This window comes from Lycorma delicatula, chromosome 5, assembly GCF_047948215.1.
Source record: "Lycorma delicatula isolate Av1 chromosome 5, ASM4794821v1, whole genome shotgun sequence".
Taxonomy (NCBI): Eukaryota; Metazoa; Arthropoda; class Insecta; order Hemiptera; family Fulgoridae; genus Lycorma; species Lycorma delicatula.
Window position 1 is genome coordinate 154,631,243 of NC_134459.1, and position 26,305 is coordinate 154,657,547.

The 26,305-nt window shown below is 29.1% G+C and overlaps 1 protein-coding gene across 5 annotated transcripts in view; it reads left to right on the forward strand.

Moving 5' to 3' along the window:
• The window catches only part of LOC142325503 (1-phosphatidylinositol 4,5-bisphosphate phosphodiesterase epsilon-1-like), a 1,691,101-nt gene that overhangs the window by 1,397,334 nt on the left and 267,462 nt on the right, over positions 1-26,305 (forward strand). For all 5 annotated transcript variants that reach the window (XM_075367353.1, XM_075367348.1, XM_075367349.1 and 2 more), the window contains one exon: positions 2,892-3,191. In XM_075367353.1, the coding sequence (XP_075223468.1) occupies positions 2,892-3,191 (300 nt within the window). The remainder of the gene's footprint in view (positions 1-2,891; positions 3,192-26,305) is intronic.

A 26,305-nucleotide genomic window follows, 5' to 3' on the forward strand; every position in this document is an offset into this window, starting at 1 on the left:
CCAGACTTCTTACACTCTGATAAAATCCCCTTCTATTTTGTTAAATATATATATATATATATATATATATATATATAATTTATTTAATAAATTTCATCTTAAATGCATTAAAAACTATTTCTACTATTTCATGTCAATCGTGACATTATTTGAATCCTTATAAAATTATTTATTTTAGAAATAAATTTAAAGAAATTGTAATGAAATTTTGGAAAGTAAAAATTACATTGAAAATTAAAAGTGGTGCAGTATAAAAAAAAATAAATTTGATTCTTGCACATCTTGTAACTTCTCTTAGATTTCGATCCGTCAAAGACATAGTAGAGAGAATACGAATAAAATTACTTATTTTTCAGTACTTTGCACGAAATTCTTCATACAAAATGGATTTTTCTACATATCTGTAGGAAAACCTGTCTGTACGTGATAAGTATCTCACCCCCACATAACATGTTTTAGTCAGCCTGCGGGTAATGTTCAGTCCTTAACTAGTAAATATTAGACTAGTCTTCTAAAAATCATACAAACTTGAAAAATTTTGAAACTCAAACACTTTCCCGTATTTTAGTTTAAGTCAGGAAGACATCTAGCTAAAAATTCACAGAAAAGAACCGCAAAAAATCAGGTAAAAAGAAAGAATAAGGACTAAGAAAAACGAATGAGTGAAAAAAAAGATCTACCCACAGAGACATCGCAAATCAACGAAACGATTGACAACCACGATTAGAGCAAATCTTTAAGATAGGTACCCCCTCAAACCTCCCGGGAGATCTTTACGAAAAAAATGTGTATCACATTACAGATGGTATTATTGATTTCGCATTGTACAGCTCAAACGTGGATACTTTTTCGTTTTTCCCCCCAAAGTTTCTCATCTAGAAATAAGTCAAAATAGCAGGAAATATTGATATTAACAATAACCAAGTTGGAGAAATAACTCGATAACACACTAACACGCTCTTTTATATCGATCATTTTAAATAATGTCCATATTAATATATTTTACATATTAAAAATATAATTAATATTACATATAATATATTAGGGTTCAAATACAGAGATAGAAGAACAATTGCTAACATGTACAGGAATCAAACAGCAACAGTAACAATTGAAGAACATAAGAAAGAAGCCGTAATAAGAAAGGGAGTCCGACAAGGACGTTCCCTATCTCCGTTACTTTTTAATCTTTACATGGAACTAGCAGTTAATGATGTTAAAGAACAATTTAGATTCGGAGTAACAGTACAAGGTGAAAAGGTAAAGATGCTACGATTTGCTGATGATATAGTAATTCTAGCCGAGAGTAAAAAGGATTTAGAAGAAACAATGAACGGCATAGATGAAGTCCTACGCAAGAACTATCGCATGAAAATAAACAAGAACAAAACAAAAGTAATGAAATGTAGTAGAAATAACAAAGATGGACCACTGAATGTGAAAATAGGAGGAGAAAAGATTATGGAGGTAGAAGAATTTTGTTATTTGGGAAGTAGAATTACTAAAGATGGACGAAGCAGGAGCTATATAAAATGTCGAATAGCACAAGCTAAACGAGCCTTAAGTAAGTAAGTAAGAAATATAATTTGTTTACATCAAAAATTAATTTAAATGTCAGGAAAAGATTTTTGAAAGTGTATGTTTGGAGTGTCGCTTTATATGGAAGTGAAACTTGGACAATCGGAGTATCTGAGAAGAAAAGATTAGAAGATTTTGAAATGCGGTGCTATAGGAGAATGTTAAAAATCAGATGGGTGGATAAAGTGACAAATGAAGAGGTATTGCGGCAAATAGATGAAGAAAGAAGCATTTGGATATATATAGTTAAAAGAAGAGACAGACTTATAGGCCACATACTAAGGCATCCTGGAATAGTCGCTTTGATATTGGAAGGATAGGTAGAAGGAAAAAATTGTGTAAGCAGGCCACGTTTGGAATATGTAAAACAAATTGTTAGGGATGTAGGATGTAGAGGGTATACTGAAATGAAACGACTAGCACTAGATAGGGAATCTTGGGGAGCTGCATCAAACCAGTCAAATGACTGCAGACAAAAAAAAAATATATAAGCATTATTGCTTATAATTATATTTAGAAAATAAATTATTAAATATAAATGGTTATAAAAATGGTAATATAAATAGATATGTCGAAATACTGGGTCATTTCTCCAATCTAGTTATTGTTAATATCAATATTTCCAGCTATTTACAGTTATTTCCAGGTGAAAAATTTTTTAAATTTTGGGGGGGAGAAACGAAAAAGTACCCTAACGAGAGTACATATATTGCATCAATTTCTTCCTCCAGATTGTCCACCTAAATCAAGGTTCAAAACTTTTCACCCGTCTTTAGCATCGGTGATGTCTGACGGTATCCAGTTGAACTACATAAATTATCAAGCAGACACAATACTGGAATATAAAACTGGGACCGTACTTCGGGAACAAGGATGTTATTAGGTGATGCACATCAGAAAAAGACTATGGAATCCAGATTACAAATGAGTTATTTACACACAAATGATATCAGGGGAAATTTTATAGCAAAAATTGTGTTCTTAAATTAAAATATATTCAAATCAATCGTTTATGTTCAACAGTTTAATATTGAAAATTATTAAACTTATCGACTGGATTACAATACGTGTCGCAGAGGACTTTTGTAGGTTATTTAAGTCTCTATGACATTTTTCGACCAGAATTTTCGTTTGCTGCATCGTTCAACCAGCATCACGAATAAAGAATTCTAAAGCCTTTACTTTGATCGATTATAATGATTAGTAAAAGCTTTTTTGATTCTAATTAACGGTATACTAATGAATATTAAAATATTTTTAAAAAGTTATGGTCCTTGAAACGATTCATTTATTTCCTTCTTTTATTTTTTCAGGAAAGCTTTCTTTTACCGGTTCCATCGTTTGGTCCTGGTGGAAGTATCGCTCGACCCGTTAGCCCGTTAGTAGAAGATACAGAAGGCGAAGAAGGCGAAGGTAGAGCTACACCCGGTGTTACAGTACCTAGGATACCGCCAGTGAATCATCATCCACCTCCTACCAAAACGTCAAATAGTATATTAAGAAAATGCTACCCGTCCAGTACAACGCAAGTCCCATTTCTTCCTTCAGGACATTTAGAAGATTGTTTACCACCATGCTATCGTGGAGGAAAAACTATGGCGAAATTAATTAAGGTAAGTGATAATACTTTTTATTTTATTTTTACTTGGTTTTTTTTTTTTAATATCTGGTTTCTAACACCAATATATGTAGCCCGTCATTAGACATAGTATCTTGTAATGGATTTTTGACTGGTTTAGATTTTATTCCGCTGAACATTACTTTATTACTTATTGTTTAATTTATGATCAACATAAAGTATCTGTTACTAAATCGTACTAAGGTTTTTGTTCGAGTTATTTTTAGAAAACGAACTCGTGATTAAGTTAAGTTTTTCATACGCTTTAACAAATTTAAATTGTCTTTTTACTCGTGTATATACATATTAGTATCATAACAAAGTATAATTTACCTTTACTTTTAAAAGATCTATTCTTTTTTCTACTCTTTTATCTTTTACATTTAAATCCATTTAACAATTTTTATTGGTGTAAAAAACGCTTTTCGAGATTTATATGCCCATCATCAGACTATTATTGTTGTATATTTTTTTTAATTTATGGTTAATTTTCGTAAATTTCAGAATTATACATAATATTTTAAATAGATAGGGTACATTGAATTTACATGTACCTCACGTCTGTGCTTTCAAGGTTTTTATGAGGAAAATCACATACAATATTAATTATAATATGTTTTTAATATTTACAAACACATCGAGTAAAACCATTTTATAATGTTTAACCTGATTACAGAGTAATAAACCTCAAAACTCTTTGTTACATCAATCAAACCAAATTGCAGGTAGGGTTTAAAAATTGGGTAATTTTCCGTTTTTTATTGTTATACAAATCAATAATATAACTTCGAAAAAAATATCAAATAATAATTGTTTTCTTCTAGTTTTCAACAATCTTTCTTTTATATATATTTTTCTTTTTTTCATACATAAAAACAACGAAATTTCTATATTTTTTTAGTATGAAATTTAACTAGAAATAACCTTATTCAATTAACGAAATAGGATATTCATTATTTTTTTGTTTCTTTTTTTTTTGTTTAGCGGAATTTGTAAATTTTGCGAACAGAAAGAGAAATATCCTTGAGGTATTAAATTTCAATTTTCAATCTTTATTATTTTAACTACATAACTTTATTATTTTAGATCCCCGAGTTGAATCCGTTTTACCTTTTTTAAAAATAGCAATTATAAATTATATTACAACAAACCTGTTAATTGTTATTGTATGCAAAGAAGAAAAGTCAGGTTATCTAAAAAATAAAGAGAGTCCAATGTTAGTAAAATTTTTCATCCAGTTTTTTTTTAACAAACCAATTATGGGAGAACTAGTATATAAATTTAAAAAATAATATTTTGTTTCGATTAATTATTTCATAAAAGATAAATTTTGTGTTATTCAACTATTATTATACTGTATTGCGTTGTATATAAAAATTTAATATTTTTTTGATGGATGAAAATAAGAGTCAATATTATTCATGGATTTCCTAAAATCGTTACGTAACACTTTATTTTTTCGAACCCGGGACCTCCGGATGAAAAGCCGAGAGACGCTACCATTAGCGCTACTCAGGCCGGCGTAACGTTTACTTTACGGTGAATCAATATATATGGATTTAAGAAAACGTTTTCTGATATATAAGTTAAATTTCTTAATAGAATTTTTTGTTTGTTGAATTCTCTTATCAAATAATTTCTCTAATTTTATTAATTTATTATTTCTTTTTCTGAATAAATTATAGAATAAATATATGTGCATCATCATCATCATCATCTTGCCAAGAACACGATAATTTTTGAAAGGCACATCCGACCATTATGAATAATGGTCAGCAACTTGATGAATTTCGTAGATGAGGTGACTTCATCTCCACTATGTTTTTTACATAGAATTACTTAACAGTCCAAATATAAAATATTTATTTCTCTGACGTTCATTTAGAACATAGTTTTATTGATTTACTGGAAACGTTGTATGTAACAACGAATAGACTTGATAATTAGCGTCTAGGCTACGGTTCTAAATCACTTTACTTTTGATTTTTATTAACACTAAGATCTTTATCTATTTATTTTCCAAACTTTAATAATTATGTTATAATTTGATTATTATTATTATTATTATTACACGACTGCCCAGAAGGAGTGTAATTATTTAGGGTGTATGTATTTATGTTTGTTCCGTTGTTAGCTGCTCAACGGTTGAACCGATTTAGATGTGTGACCCGGCGTTAGAATCCTTACGTTACCGGGAGTGTCATAGGTTATATAAATAAATATATATATACACGTTAAAATAAATTTGAAAAAAAGAATTATAGTCTACACAAGATTGTCATCCGGACGCTCTTTAATTGTTCTCTATTAAAGAGCAATATTTTTGTTATAGTGGTGTTTTTTAATTTTTAATACTTATCTCTTGTTCATATTTTAATTCAATACGTCTGCAGTTTTGAATATGAAATAAATTATAAATAATAATTGAATGCAAATAGGATTTCTTATTTATTTATAAAAAGTATCTATTCGTTATACACAGATTATATATATGTGACTTAAATAACAGTTTCTTCTTACTTTACAAACTACAAATTTTTCTTACCGAATTTAGATATTTGCAGATTTAACTTTGCTTCATACAGCATAGTAATTTAACTTCAGGCTACTTATGAAACATATATGATTCACCTATACTCACAAAAAATAGGCTTATACTGTGCGCCTTTCAAGGCGACGAATAACTGGCCCCTTGTCTTTATTTTTATTTATTTTTTTTAAACTGGATGCTGTCGTTTACTAAAAAATTACCCAACGTTCATAGCCTTAGTGCAAGATGATGAGACCGACTGCTGGTTACAACAGGACAGCCATTTGCTATACAGCTCGCTTTGCTATGGAGATGCCGTAGGATTTTTTTCGGTGAAAGAATAATTTTTAAAGGATTGTGACCACCAAAATCCTCTTGATATGAATAGTCCGACATCTTTCTTTGTAGTTACTTAAAAAAAAATTGTTTATAGGAGCAATTCACAAACCCTATAAAAATTGAATACTAACATTACCAATGGCATCCAGGAAATAGACAGGATACACTAAAGAGTTGCCAGAAACATGGTCAAACGTGTTGACAAGTGCATGGAAATGGATAGACATCATTTTCAGCACTTTCTATAAATTAATAATATTTACATTAATTTAAATAAATTGTATTATTAAAAGTGTTTGCCAATAAATTATTTATATACTAACACTGTTTTTTAATTCATCCGATAAATATATATATATTTTTTTATTTTATTGCCGTTATTTTGTAGCTTATATTTTATATAAGCTAACAAACATGAAATTTATGCTGAAGTGCGAAAGTAAATTTTTTCAAAAAACTAGTTGTGTAATTTTTGCGTAAGCCATTACTCAGCGGCCAAAGCAATATATCTAGTACACTGAATTTTTGTCTTTTTCTTTTTAATGTGCTGGAGAATTTTTACGAAATTAAATTTTAATTAACGGTATTAAATTAATTGTTTTTTTAATTATTTACTAGTACATTTTTCTGTGAAATGAAATTGCATTCTATTTAAATTATTAAATAATTAATAATTTTAATTTGTGTAGTATTAAAAAGGTTTTTATTACTAGTTATATTTAACAGATAAATTCGAAATTCTCTTAGTAAGATTATTAATATTTTATTATTTTTATATCTGTGCCTAACAAGTTTATTTCTACTTTTAAATTGCTGAAATTTTTTTAAGTTAAGATTTTTTCCGTATTGATAAATTAATTTCAATTTAGTGTTATTTCTTAGTGTGATTTTATTTTATAAATGTCAATTATTCGTTGGAAATGTAATAATTTAATATTATTAATTTCAGATAATATTACATTACAAAATTACGTAACAAATATTATTCTGTTGTAGTTTAGTATGCCTGGGTCAAAGATCAAGGTTATTCTTCAATTGACCAGTCCATCCTTTTTTTCCACATAAAAGTTTGATATAATTTAACTGTAAAATTTGATATTACAAAAATATATACGCAGTTTATTTTTTTTAACATTTATTATTCTTTGAATGTCTTGTTTTATTTCTACGTTTAGACTCGAAATAATTTTATTTAATGAGATGGAAAATGTTAGTTTAGAAAATAAATCGATAACAGCCGTAGGATACATAAATTAAATTTTATTGTAAAGCTTGAAAGAAAGAAGTTGTTTTATTCGAAGTATAAATAGCACACTTAGATATATAGATATACTCTAAATTATCTCAACAATAATATTAAGAAACATCCTAACTTTTACTCAATTTATTACTACTTTTAAAATATTTCATCCTATTCAGATTTATGATTCGTGTAATTTATTGTTTTTTTTAAACTAAATATATGTATATATATATATATATATATATATATGTTAAAGCGATGTCTTTGTGTATAAATATTGAGATCCGGACGGACCAATTATAACACCATCGGCTGCTCGATAGTCTCCTCAGCAACAATCTTCCTGTTAGGTCTTAATTTACAAAAAATCCTAGTATCCTTCCTTGACGATCCAAAGATTTAACAAGCAAGAGCTGTAACTTCTTTTGAGTTGCAATTAAAAAAAAAAAAATAAGTACATAAATAAGAAATCATTACAATAAATTTCCTTTCTTATTAATAAAATAAACAATTTTTGTAATTTTTAATGGAGATTTGTTAAATAAAAATAATTTATATTACACCATTGAGATTTCACATTGTATAATTTTTGAAAATTTATTATACTAAATAACGAAATTTTAACTTTTTATAATCCTATTTTTTAATAGTAAAAAAAAAAGATTGAAACAGGGGAGATTATTTCAGTATACAAAATTTTATTTTTCAATTACCTTTGAAGACAATATTTTTCTACCTCATAAATTTATTTTTCAGCTAAAATAATGAAGTTAACGTTGTTTTGTTGTTACGTTGTTATATATAGATATATATATATTGTCGCGGCTCGATCAGGGTATTGAGAGATTGACAATTGAAAATATTTAAGACATTTTCAATAGACAAATCGATAATAATCACAACAGTAATAATAATAAGCGAAATTAATAAAGAAGTCAAAATAATAATTAGAATAATGACAATAACAGTAACAGTAGACAATAAAAATAATAAACAAATGATTATAGTAACACTAACAACCATAACAAGAATAATAATAATAGCATTAATAATAATAACAGTGAGTAAATACAAAACAGAATTTAAAAGTAATCATCAGGATTTATTCACAGGCAGATAAATAATGAAAACCATAATTCAGTCCAATTGACAAAAGACATTAGCATGACCTCTAGTCTTAACACTTTTAACCACTATAGTACTAGTCTTGTATTAACAACTATAGCACAATAGATAAGACAAGTAGTATAAAGTTCTTTGACTTCAAATACCTTTGCTGTTCACAAATAAAACTATCCTAACAATTCATGAAAGAAATTTAGTACGTTATCTCATTCAAACTTTTAGTCTAACAGTAACACGCCTAACCGTTGCTTGTTTTCATGTACTAGAATTACTTGTAACGTCACCCTAATCGCGTTGAACTTTATTCACTAGAAATTCGCTCTTTCACTGACCTCGTTGCAGAATACTCTCGCTTCAAACTCGCATAAATCCTCTATCGTAGCACTCTCTCGCAGACTTTCCTCGCTAAACTGACATCGTAATATCTCGCGAACTCATTTCGCAGTACTGATTTTTAACTGGTCTTCCTCTGAGTATTTATAATCCTATCTTCTTTACCTGCCGGATCGAACCCAACTCGAAGCGTGAGAATGATCGTCCGCCCTCACACATTCCCATGACATTCCTACCCTGGTCCGGTAACTCTTCTCACGGAACAACATCTGTTTAGGTGTGTCATTAGGCAGTATTGCAATGGACCATTGTTAAACGGACTTATTACCTATACTGAAAGGGTTTCTTTTAGCCCCTTTCTGGATTCCTCTTATTTATATTTCCTACTACTTTCTTAATTGGTAGCAATCTGTCCGTTATACCGACCTTGTTACAATATATCATCATTGTTACATAATCGTTTAATATCAAATCCCTCGTGAATTTTAACTCTACTTTTATCTATTACGATTGACTATTGTATTAATTTTTTCTACTTCTCCACTGAGAATTTCTAGCTGAGAATAATTTCTTTGCAATATTTGCATTTCCGTTTGGTTTACATGTAACAAACAGTTTGTACTGTGAATTTTTCATTTGTCTGGGGATGTTCCAGATTGTTCCCAACAAATTTGTAGACTTCTGTCTGAAGTTTTTTTTTTACATCTGAATTTTTTATTCATTCCGCTGGGAGACTTTTACATTCCTTTTAATATATATGTTTTACAGCTTATTTATTATTTATTTTATTACAAAATTGTTACATTGTTTATTTTATCTTACTTTTACTTTATTTAATTCTTTTAATTGTATTTGATGGATTTTTTATTTCGATTGTTTTTCTGTTGGGAGTTTGTTTACTCTATTAAAGTGTTTTTTTTATCTAATTTCACAATTTTTTCATGTTTAATTTATAATTAACTTTTATTTGAAGATTATTCAAAATAAGTGATCTGATCTGTTTTATTTAATATTTACTGCGTTATTTTTATTTGTTTTTGAACGATAATCACATTTTTCTGATTTTTTCAAGCAAAAGGTTTTAAAACGTTCACTGGTGTAAATTTGATAATTTAACAGTTACTTAATGAAATTTTTAAAAATATTTTTTAGTTGTAGCTTTGTTTTCATTACTTACTGTTCGGCACTCGTTAGTGTTTAAGAAAGTTTATTCCAGTTTTTCAAGTTTTTTTTTATATTTCAATTATGTTAATGAAATTATATTTTAGTTATGTTAATTATTATACTAATCAATTATATATGTGTTAAAAACAGTTAAACAATAGAAATAAATTATTTTTCCTTATCTATTCGTGTAATGTAAATACATTATTAAATTAAAATTTATTTAAATTTAATTGTTAAAAATGTTAAATTATTAATTTAATTGTGGTTAAATGGTGTATTAAAGTCGTTTTGATTGAAATTTTAGATTATTTGTTCCAATTTTATATTTGAGTTCAGTTTATTTAAATATTAAATATAACCAACACCGCAATTCCCGGGCGTTGGCCTCCATCAACTGGAAGATATTCAAATTAAAAATATTTACTACAGGAATAAGTCTAAGATAATTTTTATTTTCTTAATTAAAATGGATTTAGATGATATTTTTGTTTTAATAAGCGATAATTTTATTAATAGATTGTACATTTCGCAGTAAATTTAATCAGTTATGCAAATCCGTATTTTGTGTACTTAAATATATATATATATATATATATATATATATATACGCAAACATACACACACACACTTAACGCTTTGACAAATATTTCATCGTTGTAGGTTTAACTTCCGTTAAATTTATATTTTTATAACAAATTAAAAGTGTTCCTAGAAGTTTACAGATGAAATAATTTCAAGCTGTTTTGTCGATGTATAATAATTTAATTATTGGTAAACTGAAATTCTAGAAAATCCCTTCTAGTAAGTTTTAATTTTTATTCTTTTAATCTTATTAATTCAGAAATTATAAATTGTTTAACAGACTAGCAAATTGCAGTGTAGAAAAAATTATTTCTGTTACTAAAATTTCATAAAAAATAGTTAAACTATAAAAATATGGTTTAAATATAATCATTTTCTTTTTTAGAGCATGTTAATCTAAATGCAACTTAACTTAATTCAACTTAATCTTAATGCATCAAGAAAATTTAAATTCATTTATATTTACAATTTCATTGTTTTGTTTCCCGATTTTTTTTTTTTGCCGATTTTTACTTGTGTGATATCTGTTGCGATATCTTGTGTTGTGTAATATTATATATATATATATATATATATATATATACGTAAACTGTATAATATATATATATATATATTATACAGTTTACGTAACTATTGTGAACATGGTACCTACATTATCCTTTTCTGGATAAAAAAATATATTAAAATGAATATAAGTACCGAAAATTTTAATCTTTTTGCTTACAATTCGTCTGTCTCACTCGCGCGCGCGGGCGAGACACATACAAACACACACACACACACAAACAATAGAATACAAGCATTTAATACGAGGTAGAATCAAACAAAAAAATAATTTGTATCGGATTTGAAATTTCAATCCAGTAATGCTTACGTAATTGTATTATATAATGCCGCTAATGAAGCTTACCTTCAGTATATCAAGATCCTATTATTCATCCGATTATGTGTGCTTTTTGTCAGAAAATCGCTTAGCGGAAAGAGCGAGTTAGTAATAAAATGTAGTTTATTAAAGCTAGTTCGTGTATATAAAAAAGTCGTCAAAAAAAAGCCGTCGTCAAAAAAATATATCCTTGTTTGGGTTACTTGTACACCAATTTAACGCATCGATGCCTAATGTCGTCTGGTGATGCTCCAATATGTCCCTTGGATAATTTTTTTATGCTGGGGCATTATTACACCTCTACGTACTTTCTTATGAGATTAACATTTGCACAGAAAATTGACCGTATTTTTGGCGATTATCTAGTTTAAATTGTAAATATTACCAAATTCTCGAAGTCAGTGTAGAAATTTATTTGAATTATATCTATTTTGTAATGTTTTTTTTTTTTTTTTAATTTTGAGAGGGACGCCTTTACACTTTCTCCTCAAGTAATGAGATTAATGTTCATAAATTATTTATTTGTTTCAACCATACTTATATTTACTCAATATTTTTTTATAATTATTTTATACATACTTCTGTTTTATAAATTCTTTAGTTGTAGGCTCCTTTAACAAACCCGTATTTGGTTTCCTTTTGTCTACATACACATAGTAATCAAAATGTATTTTATAGACATGCAAAATATATTCTTTATGACTGTATTTTATTCAGCTTTATTTGATAATGAAGCAGTACGTTTTTAAATTTATTGGTAAATTGGCGTTGAGATTTTAAATTTTACGGGCTATAATAATTTGGTTTTTGACCTTCTAAAACAAAAATAAAATAAAATCTAAAAAAAAAGTTGTTAATTTTGCGATCTGGGAATTTTTTATTTTATTGATCAATTCGTCAATTTGTGTGCTCTTATCATATTTCATTTCTCTCTCTCTCTCTCTCTCTCTCTATATATATATATATATATATATATATATATATATATATATATATATATATATATATATATATATATATATATATATATATATATATATATATATATATATATTCAAGAGAACAAGAAATTTTCAGACTTTTTCTACTTACAGACGTGTAATTCCAAAAATAATGTTATGCCGTTCTTTTTGTAATTTTCCAACCAGTCATATTTTTTTTAAATTTTGCGTGACCCAATGATTTTAGCAAAATCTTCTGATTTTTCTTTCAGAAGTTGATCCCCAAAATTATAAGAAAATAATTTATCTGCTCTCTGCTCTGTTTTATCCACTCAACCAAACTCTTTTCAACATCAGGAAACTCAGCTTCTCTTTATCGCTTAAATAAAATGACCTTCATCGACTTGTTTCACACCTCTACCTCATTCTTCAAATTGTAAAGTGCTAGATAGAATGTTAATCTCGGTAACAATAACCTTTTTCGCCTTTCCCCTGCGTTCACTGCTTAGATAATGTTAAATTTATTTCCAATAGTTAAATCGTTCACCTTTTTTTTAACATTCATTGTACTGTACTTGACTTCAATTATAGCTGTACACGCACACTACATCACAATTGTTGAAAAAAACAAAAAACAAGCCAAACACGAGGACAATGATCACGCAAAAGCGAGAACACACTACACTGATAGCTGCCGGCAGAAATTGACGAGTTAATAATCGGCTTCTTTACCAAAATATGGATTCAAGTTAGCCGGGCTATACGGCAAGAACTTCGAAATATAGCGATAACGTTCGAGTAATATAGGTAATCATTTGATCTCTTGGGCTTATAGAGGCATAATTACTCACAATAATTTTTTCGAGTTATACATAGTTTTATTTTGAGTGAGGAGGTTTTCTCAAGAGAAACGAAAAAAATTCGCATCAAGGATTTCAAGTAATCAAAGTTCAAACTATCGAGAATCGACTAATATATATATATATATATATATATATATACATACACACACACACACACACACACACACACACACACACACACACACACACACACACACACACACACACACACACACACACACACACACACACACATTATATACCTTTCTAAACAGTTTCAAAGAAAATTTACACAAATAAGCATATTTTATCCATTATACGGTATTGCGACTGACTGCGATACAAAAAGGTACGAACTAACTTAATCAACAATTGAAATAAAGTATTACATCTTATTCTTGTTAACGTCGATTACTTTTTAAGTATCTGACTTCAAAAATTTACAGTTTTTAGTAACCAATAAGTTAGTAACTCCATAAATAAATTCTTTTATAAATTAGCATAGCTTTTACGAGGCTCAGTTCATACATTTTTAACATATATGTGAGCATGAGAATAAAAACAAATATTGGAACGAAATAAAAAATGAATCAAAGTACAATACCTTAGCTGCAAAATGCACTATTTATTTTTCAATATAATCCCCGTTTATACTGATACACTTTTACCAACGTGTGACAAGTTTTTGCATTCCGTCACTGAAACATTCTGGCGGTCTTTTTCGAATCCAAGTGGCTACACCTCATCGTCGGTGGTGCAATTATTACCTTTGAGATCCCTCTTGAGGTAAGGGAAGAAGTGGAAGTCGTACAGAGCCAAATCCGACGAGTATGGCGGATGCGGAATAGGCTCAAACTTCACCTTGCGGAAAGCCATCAGAGAGAGTTTGCGCGGTACCCATCGTGCATAGATATTACGGTAACCCAGTCGCTCGATAATATGGCCTACACTTTCTTTAGATATGCCTAACTAAATAGCGATGCGTTTCTGGGCGATTTGGCCGGTTTCTTTGAAGCAAGTCGTCCATCTCCTTTTGATGTTTCTCGTCAGTTACAGATACTGGTCGTCAGATGCGAGGTGCGTCCTCAATTTTCGCTTTACCAGCTTCACAGTCGCGAAATTTCAACGTCCACGTATTCTCAGTACTCCTGTCAACAGTTTCACTACCGTAAACCGCTTTTAAACGATAAAAAATATTCAAAGGATTCACATTCTCTACTGTTAAAATTTCGATCATTGCGCACTGTTTTAACCGTGTTGACATATTGGCCGTACTTTACTCCATTTTACCTGCTACTGAAAACAAACCGGTAAACGGATTTCAACGCATTATCGCAGGTTTGTAGACCGGGATTTCTAGCTATCATGTGCTGCCACGCCCAACTCGATAATACCTTTTGCTTCCTTGTAGCACGCTAACGTGCAAAATTTATCAGCCCGTATTTACCACCAGCACGGCCAACTGATATCCCTGTTCATAATCTAGTACTACTGAATAGTAGTAGTATTTAATTTCTTTATAATAAAACTACTTTTTTTTATAAATTTTGTTTACTCATTCAAATAATTGTATCTTCTTATTTATATAAAAATAATTTTTCTTCTATTTATTACATATTATTATTTTTATTTTACTTTACATTGAGCGCTTTCTCAGATATCTCTGCTTCGTTAGAAAGTGTAATTAAGGAAATTTCGGATTAAAAACGTACTTAAAAAATTAAAAATAAAGAGAAGTGTGCTTATCTAGAGATATACCTCTTGATAATTTATAGAGAGATGTAAACTGATTCGAGGTGGTAATCTTATTTTTTAGTTAAGTTTTAGTTTCATAATTATACATTCTTACGAAGCAGAAATTTCTGCAAAAACGTTCAGCGTAGAGGAAAAGTAAAAAAAAAAATTAGCAGGAAGTAAATAAAAGAATATTAAATATCAAATATTTGGTACTAAAAATAAATCTTTGTCGTTCAATCTCGCTTTCGCGGATGATTCAGTAATTTTTGCAAACTTAAAAGAATGAAAACTAAACTAAATTAGGAAAATGTGCAAGTAAAACAGGATTACTAATTTCGTATGAAAAGACGGAATGGATTTCCAACACAAAAAGCTCAATCGGAGTAATTAATTTATTTTCTAATAAAATGATTAAAGGAACGTATCAATGTACCTTGAAGAAATAATTATTTCTAATGTTTTAGAAGTGGAAAGCGTAAAAGTAAGAGTAAAAAAACTGGAAAAAGCTGTTTTTCTTTGTCATGTATTAGCCCAAATTTATAATAAAAAATCAATATCAAAAAATTCCAAACGTAGGCACTCCAAGACAGTAATTTTATCTGCAGTTCTATACAAATCTAAATGCTTGAATTTCTTTACAAAACAAAAACTGGAAAAGTAGAAAGAAAGGTACTAAGAAAAATTCATGATCCGTTTGTAGAGGAACGAATCTACAAACTTAGAAAAGAATTTTTACAAAAACCGGGAGAAAATTTATACATCTTTCGAGGAAAAGAAGATTAAACTTTTACAGACATGTAAATAGAACGGAAAATACTGGTTTAAAAAATAAAATATTTAAATTTTTTTGAAAACAGGAAAACTAAAACGAAATGATTTCAAGAAGTCGAGAAGGATCTTAAATGGTTTAAGATATCAAAAGAAAATATATTGGACAGATACCTTTTTAAAAGTTAAGTTTCCAGAGGAAAAGAACATCTTAAAAAATCTAGCATGGACAGTAGAAAGAAGTAAGAATGATTAAATATTGAAGGACAGGAAATTGAATGCCATTAATTTTGATTCTTAGGTAGTCCAAATGGAAAAAAATTATTTTGGAAAACGATTACAGAAAATGGAAAAAGTTTCCATGTTATAGAAAAAATTTATAATAAAAAAAGCAGTTTGCTAGACAATTTTATTATATATATATTTTTAATACATCATATATGTTTCCTGTTCAACCAATATTAAAAGAGAAATATTTTATCCAAAAAAAAAAATGAATTTATTTTATAAACTAATATAAGGTGATCGTGTGAATCTTGTTTTGCATCGTTTTTTTTCTAAAAGGTTCGTTAAACTGGTGCTGAGAATTAGGAAATAATATTACAGGTTATAGCGGTTAATAGAAAATTTGTGGACTAATTAATTAATTTTCACTTTTACTGTTCATCCTTAAATTTTAATACTATAAACAGGTATGGAAGGAAAGCAACAGAAATAACCATTTCCGTTAAGCTTAAATATGGTATAAAAAGTTATTAATATTATGAGTGGTAAAAAGCGAATGTCGGATATTTATTTACCGGTAGTAATACAGTTACTTTAATTTAAATAAATAGAATAGATTACGCATTTTTTTAGTTTTAAAAATATATACTAATGGTAGGATCTCTTTCATGCTTCTAGTTAGTTGGAGAAAAACTTTGAAAAATTATGGTATTTTTATTGTTTATTTTTGTATTCAAAAGTTATATTTACCATTTTGGAGAACAATATTTTAAGAAAATAAGAAATAATTTTAAATTAAAAAATATATTAATATATTAACTAATTAACATCACATTGGACAAAGTGATGAAAGAGTGTGAAGATACACTCAAACAACAAAAATACTGAAAACCGATTTCATGGGATTCAGGAAATTAAACTTAAGTATCCCTTGCCTGGCATTTGCAGACGATTTGTCAATCCTTGCGAAAGACGAACAGACTGCGATAAAACAAATAGAAACATTCAGAAAAAGTGGGACTACAAATTTCGTTTGAAAAAACAGTATTTATCTGCTCCAGAATAGAAATCCCAAATTTAAACACAAAATATGGAGCACTAAATAAAGTCCCTCACTTTAAATATCTTGGAGAATCTATTACACCGTACAGCTCTGAGAAACCAAGTCAGTTGGACCGTCTGCAAAAGGTCAGGAAAGCTCTAGTGTAGAATCTCTACAACAGAAATCCTTCTCACCCTAAACGAAAATCTGGCATTACAACTCAGTAATTAAACTTACATCATTATATGCCAGTGAAACATTGACCTTTAATAGGAATACAGAAGTAGAAGAAATAAAGAAATAGGAAAGGAAGATTATAAGGAAAATAATGGGAACGAAACAGACTGAAGAAGAAAATAGATTACAACCGAACGAAATTGTTGAAACATACTCTAACATCGAAACTGACATAAGGAAAAGACGAGTGAATTTCTTCGGACACCTTTGCAAACTGCCGGAAAGCCGACTGACCAAAAGAATAATCGCATACTTAACATCATTAAAAGTTGCAATCCCCTGCCTCGCAGAAACACGAAAAGATTTAGAACACGCCGGAATTACGCTGGAAGGGATCATAGACAGAAACACATATAGAAATAAAATAGATAGATGGGAAGTTAAACCAGAAGCGCCAAAGTCTAAACAACATCGTCTAAAATGGTCTAAAGAACAGAAGAAGGTCTTTTCCGAGAGAATGAAAGAATTTTGGAGCGAAAGTAAGAATGCCAAGCGAAAGAAATGTGAATCATGAATGCTTAACGTCTTCCATTGGGAAGTTCTCGACTAATAATAATAATAATAATGCATTACAGTAAAAATCTCCTTATTTGCGCTTCCCATATTCGCGATGCAATATTTTGCGATGTCTTTTCTATATTCGCGGCTAAAATTTTCCGTATTTGCGTACATTACATTACGTATGACATTAAAAAATAAAAATATTAAACGATTTAATGGCGCAGGTAAAGTATGAAAATAAAGAGGTAGAAGATACGAACCCTGAAAAACAGTTAAATGTCAAAACGCTTACCTAAGGCATTAAACCATTCCATGATTATCTAATTTTTTTATAGGTGCTGATCGATCTTTGAATAGAAACTTAAATCTTTAAGCGCAAAATTGAAGATGCCATTCAAGAATACACAGAACTTCACACGGATTTAAAGAAAAGAGCGAGAAAGGAAAAATTATAAATTTTTGTAAACGCGACAAAATACTGTAGGTTAGTTTTGAGAATTTCCTTTACAGTAATTTTAGTTTTAGTGTAGGTAGTAATGTAGTCTTTTTTCTCGACATTTTAAGGCGATTACGGAGTACGATTTGAACATGTAATACCGTTTTCTAACACAGTACATACTGTAGTGACTTTTTAAATCAAATAGTTCGGGAAGTGCTTACAGGAGTAAATTAGGAAATACGAGTATATTGTATTTTGTTAATTATTTTTTACGTAATGTACCTATGTACAGTATTAAACCACTGCTTAATGTTGCAGTCTGTATTTTTTCAATAACATCGCGCTAAGTAAGTACGCATGATGTTTTTCGTTTTACGTAGAACCTAACCATTCTTCGTTAAATGAATATTAGTTCCGTTCTATATTCGCGCCATTTTTACGGTCTCTAACCCCCGCAAATAAGGAGATTTTATTGTATAAAGCTTATGTAGTTTGCGAAGATTAAAATATAAAAAAATAATTCTTTCTTTACATCGTTATGCTGAAGAACCATTTTTTTTATTCTATCAACAGATCGTCATTTAACCATTTTTCTAAACAGCTTGTCAATTTAAATTCTCTTGATTTTTATTTTAAACCGCTTTTACTAGTTATAAAATTTTTTTTTTAAATAATTCTTTGGTTTTGATTTTTTTTTAAATTTTAATTGATAAAATATGGTAAGCTTTTGAGAGAAGTTAGAAGTACAAGGCAAATTAGAAGAAAGATCCTTTATAAAAAAACAGTTTCCTTTTAATTCATTGAGTGCACTGCACACACACACACACACACACACATACATATATATATATATATATTATTCAAAAAATAAAATAAAAAAGGCCGTGAGATTAATTTATGTGTTAAACAAACATAGATTTTCACTTCTTAATTTAATTTCAATTTATACAAATCAGTTTAATCGCTCATACACGTACTCTTTCTCTCTTACTCTCTCTCTCTCTCTATCTATATATATATAGAGAGAGAGAGAGAAACACTTAACGCACGTATCAATAATACCTTGAATTTTAATAAGTTTTTTGAATGCGTGACAAATTGTATCACGATAAAGAAAGACTAAAATTAACGTATTGTTTTCCAGAACAATATCAGAACCTACTACAAATCTATTATACCTGTTACGCAAGTGAAGTACCTGCGATACAAGATAAGTCACTTCTTTTAGAGATTGTTATGTTTAATATACAACCAACTCTGTTGGTACTCAAAATGAAGTTACGTATATAGGGTGAATGTTGCCTTCGTTTTTACTTTGATTGATATACAGTTGTAAATCTGGCGGCTCAGTGAAGGAGAAAGATATATAATTTTATTTTTCATTTTTCCTAATATTCTTACATTGAGATCGTTTCTAATAAGCATAGGCACGTTGTTTTAAAGAGGGATTTTGGCCTAATATAAAATCATCTACAACTAATAATGTTCTTTATTTTTGGGGATTGATATAAAATCAGTACTACATTAAAAGCTAATGAAGATAATTTATATAAAATTAACATTTTAACTAAGTATATAATAGTTGGGGTCACTTTTTTCTTTTTTTTTTGTGTCAAAATGAAAGTGTTTAAAGAGAACTTCTTTTTAAAGTAATTTTTTTCATTTTCTTCAGTAAACCAAAAACGGGATTCTTGAGTACAGATGCGTTTTTTGCAAGGGTGAATTACAGCTGATATAAGACCACCTATGAGTGTAACTATTGTTAAAATTTATTAATAAAAACTGATATTAAATCGTTTTTATCAGTATATTTTTATCTTGTTTAGTAACAAGATGTTATTATATCTTTTTAATTGAGCTTTATAATTGATGACCTAAATTGTACGGTAGAAATTAAAAGAAGAATATCAGGAAATAATCAAGCATTTAATAAGAAGGAAAGATTGCTGTGTGGAAAATTAAGCATAGCGTTAAGAAAGAGATTAATTAAATTCTATATTTTGAGTGTGATGCTGTATAGAGCTGGACGATGGGAAAGGCAGACAAAAACAAATCGAGGCTTTTGAGATGTGGGCATGACGCAGAATGATAGATGTTTGATGGCAAGACCATATAACAAACGAAGAAATATTAAGGAGAATCGGAGAGAACAGGAAAATATTAAATGTAATTGAATATAGGAAAAGGAACTGGCTAGGATACTCTATGAGAAGAAGGTATTTATTGGTGAACGGAAGGAAAGGAAGAGATTTCAAATGATGGATAGGATTATGGAAAAGAGAAAATATGCTGAAACAATGAGGTTAGGAAAGGATAGAATAAGGAGAGCAACTGCCGTGACAGGACCTGCCCCAATGGCAGAACACTATGAATAAATTCCTTAAAAAAAATTACACGTCAAAAAAGCACTACAATAAAAACAATTTCTGCTCGGTCACTGCATAAGAACATACGGAAAATACACCGCTACACAGTCAACGTAACCTCTTTTTTTTCTGCTTTAAATTGACCGTAACTCAGTACCACTGAACCAATCTTAATAAAATTTTCACATGCATAACTTCAGATATATTACTACTACATTGATAGAACTTTGGGAAATTTACGAGCCACAGTATTTTACACATAGCTATAAAATATACCCTTTATATGTATTTATACATATAATATATATTGAAATAAGATAAGGAACACGATTTTAATTAAATGGTATTTTTGTACTCCTCATACCTCAAAACATAAAGAAAATTAATTTCCCCCTCCGCGCGTTACCGCCTTGCGACCTGAATTAATACCGTACTTTTCTTCGAAAATTAGATAAAACTCTCTTTATTCGAATATTATTCGGTAACGTTTATGTTATTTATTCGGTAAGTATTCAAGTAATTTATTTTTTAACAATTTACTAATAAAAATTTCATTTTATTACAATTTAAAATTACAATATAACAAAAAAAATGTATTGTGTGTTTTTTGTTTTAAGTTGTACCTAATTATAAATTAATTAATTATTTATTTTATAATAATTAGCTATCTATCATCTTGCTTTTTTCGGTTTAGTCTCCGGTAATTACCATTCAGATAGTACTTCAGAGGTTGAATGAGGATGATATGTATGAGTGTAAATGAAGTGTAGTCTTGTACAGTCTCAGCTCGACCATTACCGAGAGGTGTGGTTAATTGAAAAACCCAACTACCAAACAACACCGGTATCCACTATGTAGTATTCAAATCCGTGTAAAAATAACTGACTTTACTAGGACTTGAACGCTGGAACTCTCGAATTCCAATTCAGCTGATTTGGGAAGACGCGTAGATGATCTATCAATCATCATCTAGTTTCCTACTCCTCTCACTAATTTTATTTTATTTTAATTATTATTTCAATACTGTTATTTTCATAATTAAAAAAAAAAATATTTACTTTAAGTCAATTTTATCTGTAAAAAAAAACAATAATAAATAAAATCATGAGTTGATTTTAATTTAAATATTAAAATAAAAAATTATTTATTATCAAAATTACTTCTAGTTAATAACGTAAATAATCTCAAAAAAAGAGATTTTCATGGAATTGTTGTTAACTGACTTTCTGATAATAATCTTGGGTATTAGGAAATCTGGTTTGGTCGGTTTTAATGTTATTCTTTATTTTTTTTATTGTGTTTATTTTACTGCAGTAAAATATATTCATTTTTAAATTTATTACTTGATGGAAGACGACATAAATTAAAACCTTATTTGTTTTGAAGGATTGCCTCAGTGATTAAGCGCTATTCACATGTATATTTTTACTTTAAAGAAATTAAACAATTTTATTAACTCAGAATCTGCTGTAAATTATTTTACTTTTTGTTCATTTTAGAAATAAATCATTCTGTAATGTAGTAATTTTTCTGCACTAAATTTTTTTGGCTCTTTTTGTTATTACTCTATAAAATTTATACACTAAACAAACATGTAACAAATATACAACACACAAACACAATAAATCATACAGAATTAAAAGATACAAATTTAGTGGTTGAAATTTTTTAATATCTGTAATTACTTCTTCAAATGAAAATAAATGCGTTTGTTGGTTTATGCCAAAAAATAGTCACAAAAGGTTGTTTTTTTTGATTTGAGTGTTATTTTCTGCCCTTCCTTGAAATGTCACTCTTAACATTTTGTAGTTGACGCGTTTCGGAGTATCTCCATCTCAAAACTACTTTTAGCACTGAGTCTTTTTGAGTTGGGATTGTATATAATAAATATACGATAGACTATATAGTATAATAATATATAGTTGTATATATAATAAATTGCGATGTTAAGGTCCTCCCGTCACAATCCCAACTGTAATGACCTCTTCTGCTTTGTCCCTCCCGCTTTAACGGTTATACAGTTTCTTTAACTAATCCTTTAGATTTTCAACAACTTAAAATTTTTAAATATTACATCGGATTGTTTATTTATTCATTAATTATGGCCTGTCCTTTTAATTTTACCTTGAACATTTTCATGTTTACTAAAATATTTAAACTTTTTCTACATAATGTACTATTTTCATAGATTTTAAAATTTCATTGGGAATATGTCCTTTTTCAATTAAATATGTTTCATAATTTGAATCCTTTTTTCGTATTTATATGCTCTTATATAAAAACACTTGCATACATTTCCAAAATTGACACTTTATATAAAAACACTATTTAGCTATTTCTATTTCAATGGAACCATCTTCAGTGGTATAACATTAACAGAAAAATATAAATTTTGTTATTCATAAACTATCAGTATTTTTGAAACACGGAAAGAAAAACGTGTAGCTTCTCCGAAGATCTGCGTGTTACACGTGTAACAAATGTAATGTTAAAAAAATTATATTATTTTGTTAATGTTATACAACTGAAGATGATTCCATTGGAATCTATTTTGGAAATTTATACAAGTGTTTTTATTTTTTTTGTAATAATTAGCAAATTACACTCGAGAAGTTTAACAATTTAAAATATAATTTTATATGTTCATTAAATCTTGTTTTAAATTTTCGCCCCGTTTATCCTACATATGTCATGTTACAGTCACAATTTATTTGGTATACTCCATTTTCGTTGTAACTGTCTATTTCATCTGTATTATTTAGTACAGATGAAATATTTTAAATAAATATTAATATTTCTTAAAGAAATCCTTTATTTTAAATATTTATTTTCCCGCGAACATAAATTTTGCCCAATTTCGTTTTTCTTCTTTAGCCTATTGGCGTATTTTTTTTTTTTTTTTTGCTTTTTTTTTCTTTCGAAATAGTTACATTATTATTCTTTTTTCGTAATCATTATTCGCTGCCGTATAAAAATAATATCTTGTTCTTTTTTGTATTCTACTTTACTTAACGGTAAACCGATTACTCTATTGAACTATAATTTTCCAATTATAATGTTATATGTGTATATGTCCGCGTACACGCATAACATCAGTTATGATAATCCTGGCGGAAATATGAAATATTCTGAAAATTTCAACGTTTTTCTCTATCTGCACTCATTAAAGAGCCAAATAAGTATAGTTTAAAAACTTTGTATTAGTTATTCTCCTTAGTGTTTATCCTTAGGTGATAAAGAGGTGAGGTAATCACTGATTTACTAGAGTACAATAAGATTGTCCTTTGACAGTGTAGTTATTCCAAAACCCGTCAACATATAATAAAAGAATGAAGTTAAGGAAAGGTACTACTCAACATAGAAGTCATACGTAATGTTCTTAGAAGAATACATAATTAGTATCTTAACAACAATTTTACGCAATCGCTGAACTTAAAAAAAGTACTGACAAACTCGATTTCTTGGTCAGCGTTTACTAAAACCAGAATTCAATCTAGGCTTCAATTCTACCCTGTATTCAATGGATGAATAGAATTCCCAGTTCATATTTTCACACCTTTTTTTTTTTTTTTTAAAAAAAAGAATTTTAATTCATCTGATTTCTATCCTTTAACGTCAGTATAGAGGAAAATTTGATAACATTGACAACAAATTTCTATTGAGATCTGAGGAACATAATTAATAAATTAATTCACAATAAAACATAATGAATTATTAATTTAAACTGTTTATGGATTTTATGCTATTAAATCGTAATTTTATAAAAGTTTATAAAGTTTTAGAAATCATACTAATGATTTTTAAACCAATCTACATTCCTCTCAGTTGTGATGCTTCATAACTGCCCTGATTAATTCTACTAAATCTCTGTATTTGTGTATGCATAAGCGCACGCGCGTGTACGTGTAACAATTTCAAGGTTAAAAATGTTATGTAAAAGATTCAAACACAAATAAACTGCACACACACACACACACACACACACACACACACACACACACACACACACACACACACACACACACACACACACACACACACACACACACACACACACACACACACACACGTACACGTACACGTACACGTACACGTACACCTATATATATATATTTTTTTTTTCTAAACCGAAAATGCATAACATTTTTTTTCGGGTATAGTATTGTAAGAGTTCCATATATTAATTATAATTATTATACCCAGCCCAAACATTCTAAAATTATTTTCGAAAAAATTTCCGCAGTACAGTCCGGAACAGAATGTATATAAATGCCTCCATGAACTGTATATGATCCTTGTTCTCTCGGCAGATGCCGTTGCAGATTCATTGCTATAGATAAATACTGCCTAGTTTATTAATTGAAAGAAGAGAATTCCTATTTTTTACTCGACCTTTTAGCACATTGTTGATTTATTTACATATTTGTGATGCAGTTACGGATAGAAGTATTTTCCGATTTTAACTACGAATTTTCGTAGTAAAGTTTTTCGCCGTTAGGTGGAACATCCCAACTCCGTAGGGGAAGACACCACTCGCCTAGTGACGCTTCCAGTCGTCAAAACCCCTTCCTAGCCCTGTTGGGTTTTAACGGAAGTCGTCTTTCGCCCTCTAACTTTTTACATCTCATAATAATAAGCAGGCCTTGTTGGGATGCCACCGATGTAAATGACTCGGTAGACATTTACATCGGTGATTTTTAAACTCAGCTTTTGCCTTCGCTGTAGGCCTCGTCCGGACATCTTGAATGTCCTACATCGTTGCCCTCTGAACTAGCTAACCGAGCTCGAGGAAGCATGAACCCCGCGCCTAATTCTACTTTTATTAAACCAATTTCTAGTAGATGTCTCCAAATTAAAGCCAAATTAACAACATACCACCAAAAATGTTGTTCGCAACAACGAAATTTAATCTAGTTCCCTTAGTGAACTTACTTCACTTCGTCATACCCCTGACTTTAGGTTAATTTACAGACTCCGATCTGTGTTAGATGGAATATTCTAACACAATTTACGTGTAATTTTATGAAATTGTTAAATTTTATCATAAAATTTTCCATTTGTAATGACTGATGTAATCTCTTAAGCGGTAGCTGGTCTCCGTGGCGCGAGTGGTAGAGTCTCGGCCTTTGATCCGGAGGTTCGGTTCAAATCCCGGTCAGGCATGGCATTTTCACGCGCTACAAATCATTCATCTTATCCTCTGAAGTAATACCTAACGCGGTCCCGGAGATAAAAAAAAAAATCTCTTAAGCGGTGGAGAGAAGTGCATTGGAAAGGAAGTTTCCGTCTCCAAGTCACCGCTGCTTGCAGCTGAAAGTAGTCACCTCTACTCTCCTGTAGTTAAGCAGCATTTCCAATCAATCTTTCCAAACTACGCGTAATACACTTAATTTTTTTTTTTTTAATTTTCCTTCCTGTAGTAATTTGCTTCTTGTGACCTTTTACTTAATAATCTGGAACATTATACTTTTCTTAATTCACTATTTTTACTCGACTTTACATTTATTTTCTAAACTTATTTTTGATGATTTTCCCTCCGGATACTTTATTCAAAAATAAATAAATACAAAAAAATATTGATGCAATGGAAATACTTCTTAACAATTATCAATTTATGATCACCAGAATGTCTACTAACACTCTACGATATTCCTAATACAATTATATTAGTTTTTCTGTATTTTACACTTTCTTTTGTTAATTAACATCGAGTATTTTTAATTTTCCCTTTATAATTCATTGTAAGGCTAAATATTGAATTGAGAACAAAATCAGTGAGGTTTCATGTTACCTGAAGAAATACTGTACA